Genomic DNA, 3,323 nt, shown 5'->3' on the forward strand with positions numbered 1-3,323 from the left:
TAACAAAAAAAAAAATAACACCATTAAAAAAAACTATACAAATCCTAGTTCACATAGCGCGCTCAATTAAATGCATACGTATAAGGAAAAAAATCTATGTCACCAAACAAGCTAGTTAAAAAAATTTAATTACACTGTCATTTCTTTCACTCCCACAAATAAAATAAATCATGTTCTTATTTATCAAAGAAAAAGAAAAAACACGTTCTCCTATGATTTTTTTTTATATATTTTCCCCGATAATTAGTGTATAAGAACTGATCATTCGATCGTTAAGGAACCGGGGCATAGGCTCGAAAAATAGAGTGGTTTTACATGAACCAGCGTTTCATGATCTGTCGATGCATGCAACGCCTGTAAGGTCACATCATCCCCTGCTTCCCTCTGCTCCATTGCCAGTTTGCTTTGCTTCTGTGTGATTTAAAAACAAAGAAAAGAAAAGGGATTTTATGTAGGAGAGGAAGGGTGAAAGGGTAATCTCGAATAAAAAATTGAATATGGGGCGTGGAAGAAGAGGGGAGGAAAAAGGTTGAAAAGAGCTTTAACAGCATCGGTTATCCCCATAGGTTGAACAGAACTAAGCTTAGTTTTCAGACTCTTGTGGGTTTGGTTTAATTTATTAAGACTTCCAACCTTTTTTCGCAGAGAACCGAAAAAATTATGTGCTTAAAAGTCTTCAGCGTTTATTTCCCCACGACGAATAGCGTCAGAAGATAAAAAAGAGTTTGAGTCTTGTTTACGCCACATGAGTCGTCCTTATTCTTAAAGACAGGTCCCTCTTCTCTTCTTTCTCTCGAACACACCCATCACTATAAAATAAGCCACACTTTCCCTCTCAAATAGCCACACCTCTTTTACTCCCTCTCTCTCCCCCTTTTCTCCCCTCTACATTTCTTTCTATTCTCTAATCTATCTTTAGCTCTCCTTTTCTTGTTCCTGTTCTTGTTGAGGCTCTTTGTCAAATATTCTCTTCATGCGAACTTTGATGGTCGGTTGTGACTATAAGAAGGGTGCACCAGTCTCGGGACCTTTGAGCAAGAATCGTGCAGCTCCAATAGCGGGTTGAGACGTTTTTGAGCCACAAGGCACATACATATATACATAGAGTTTTGGTGAGGTGCTCTAATAAGACATGGAGAAGCTTAATTTTGTCAAGAATGGTGCTGTTAGATTGCCTCCTGGATTTAGGTTCCACCCAACAGATGAGGAGCTTGTTGTCCAGTACTTGAAGAGAAAGGTGTTCGCTTGCCCCTTGCCCGCTTCCATAATCCCTGAAGTCGATGTTTGCAAGTCTGATCCTTGGGATTTGCCAGGTTAGTTATCATGCAAAGACAACTAGCAACGAAAGTTGAAATGGTAAATTTATTGCAATTATAGCCTTGTAGTTAGGACTCCTTGTAAAATTATCAGCAGCGAAGGCATTTTTTGAGATAGATTGTCAATTAAAACCAAAATGCATTGCCACGTGGCCATCACACCACTTGAGTGATGAGGTAGCAAGAAAATTCAAGGAGATAATTGCTACTTTGCTCTGATACATGGGGTTTGTGGGTTCAGGTGATTTGGAGCAGGAAAGGTACTTTTTCAGCACCAGGGAAGCCAAGTATCCCAACGGGAATCGATCCAACAGAGCCACAGGCTCTGGCTACTGGAAGGCAACTGGAATAGACAAGCAAATTGTGACTTCTAAGGGCAATCAAGCTGTGGGGATGAAGAAAACTCTGGTTTTTTACAGAGGAAAACCCCCCCATGGCACTAGGACTGATTGGATCATGCATGAATACCGTCTTGCTAGCACCGAAACCGCAGCCTGCAATGCCCTGCTAAATAAGAACTCAATTCAGGTAGATTTTTTACTGGGTGCATTTTCTTTTCTACCAAGCAAATTGTAAGAAATTCTTATAAAAGCTTTGAAGCTTGTCTCCACTGATATTCATCTCTCTGTTCCTGCGATCTACAATTCCTCTTTTTTTTTAAAAAGGGAGAATAAATTATCTCAATTAATCACTCGCATGCATTGTTCCACCTAATTCATTCATACTCAAAGGTCAGATTCATAATCTCGGTCGAATTTCTTGCAGGGATCTGTTGTGGTGCCAATGGAAAATTGGGTTCTGTGCCGCATATTTTTGAAGAAGAGGAGCACCAAAAATGAGGAAGAAAACATGCAATTTGGCAATGATAATAGACTGTCCAAGCTCAGGACCACAAAGCCTGTTTTCTATGATTTCATGACAAAGCACAGGACAACTGATTTGAATCTAGCTCCTTCATCATCCTCAGGGTCCAGTGGAATCACAGAGGTGTCTTGTAATGAATCAGATGATCACGAAGAAAGCAGTAGTTGCAATAGTTTTCCTTATTTTAGAAGAAAACCATAACTACAATGCCCTTCTTAATCAGCCATTAGTTCTTGTACCGTATTTAGGGATTCTGGCTTCTCAACCATAATAGCCATCTTAAGCAAACTAATGCTTGTGTCGTTAGGTTTCGTCTCTCTCATCTGTGCGTATGGTTAAAACAGGAAGGCAAATCACAAGAAAAATAAAAGGAAAAAAAAACAAACCGGGCATTACTGTTGTCAGTAATGCAGAGAAGAAATGTGGATGTCAACAATGTATCATGTAATCAACCTCAAAATTTCAAAGTTATTGATATTTCTCCCTTTTTGCAAATAGAAATGTTTCTTCAATCATCTTTAAGCAGCAATTATACGCTACTCCATTAACCATGCAGGAGCTGATTCTTTTTTTTATATAAAAAAAAAGGCAAATGATTTCCAATGGAATAATCAGAGTGGATTTTATGAAAAATAAAATCCTTTCGCAGGAGCATCGGAATATAAGAATAAGAATAAGATTTCTGCAAGAATATAACCTCCACACGAGGTTAATATCTCCCTCACGAGAAAGGCAAAATCACTTGGCAGAACCTAATTCCTTAAAGCTATATCAAAATGGACAGAATCTTAAGGACTCTGTGTGTTCCTGTTTCAATGTCAGAAAAAAAAATTTGTATTCGATGAAGTTTTAAAAATTCAAGTAGCTTGAGTTAATTAATCAACCGATCATAGCTATTACATCTATTTTTTTTATTAATATAATAAATAACTTGTAAAATGCCTGTTTTAGTAGAGAAAAAAACTCTTTATATTTAAATAAATATCTTTTTCTTTTTAAATATGATAATATTTTAGAGATAAATATTCTTAAAATATATATTATTTTAAAAGTCTCACGATATATTTATTGCTCATGAAATGTAATTTTACCTTTATAATATTTTGAGTTATATCATGAATTGCATTCTCACTTATTTAATTT

At 36.7% G+C, this 3,323-nt stretch overlaps 1 protein-coding gene across 1 annotated transcript; it reads left to right on the forward strand.

Moving 5' to 3' along the window:
• Nucleotides 1-688: 688 nt before the first annotated feature.
• On the forward strand, nucleotides 689-2,681 carry LOC105123058 (NAC transcription factor ONAC010-like). The gene is made up of 3 exons (XM_011022520.1): nucleotides 689-1,313; nucleotides 1,558-1,844; nucleotides 2,082-2,681. The coding sequence occupies exons 1-3, from the start codon at nucleotides 1,133-1,135 to the stop codon at nucleotides 2,379-2,381; spliced, it is 768 nt and encodes a 255-aa protein (XP_011020822.1). The 5' UTR covers nucleotides 689-1,132; the 3' UTR covers nucleotides 2,382-2,681.
• The last annotated feature ends 642 nt before the right edge of the window (nucleotides 2,682-3,323 follow it).

The sequence above is a fragment of the Populus euphratica genome, unplaced genomic scaffold (genome assembly GCF_000495115.2).
Source record: "Populus euphratica unplaced genomic scaffold, PopEup_1.0 scaffold8.1, whole genome shotgun sequence".
Lineage (NCBI taxonomy): Eukaryota > Viridiplantae > Streptophyta > Magnoliopsida > Malpighiales > Salicaceae > Populus > Populus euphratica.

Coding starts and splice junctions, on each gene's coding strand:
- LOC105123058 (XM_011022520.1), top strand. CDS start 1,133: ATGGAGAAGCTTAATTTTGTCAAGAATGGTGCTGTTAGATTGCCTCCT. Junction 1,314..1,557: donor TGATCCTTGGGATTTGCCAG/GTTAGTTATCAT, acceptor TTGTGGGTTCAG/GTGATTTGGAGCAGGAAAGG. Junction 1,845..2,081: donor TAAATAAGAACTCAATTCAG/GTAGATTTTTTA, acceptor AATTTCTTGCAG/GGATCTGTTGTGGTGCCAAT.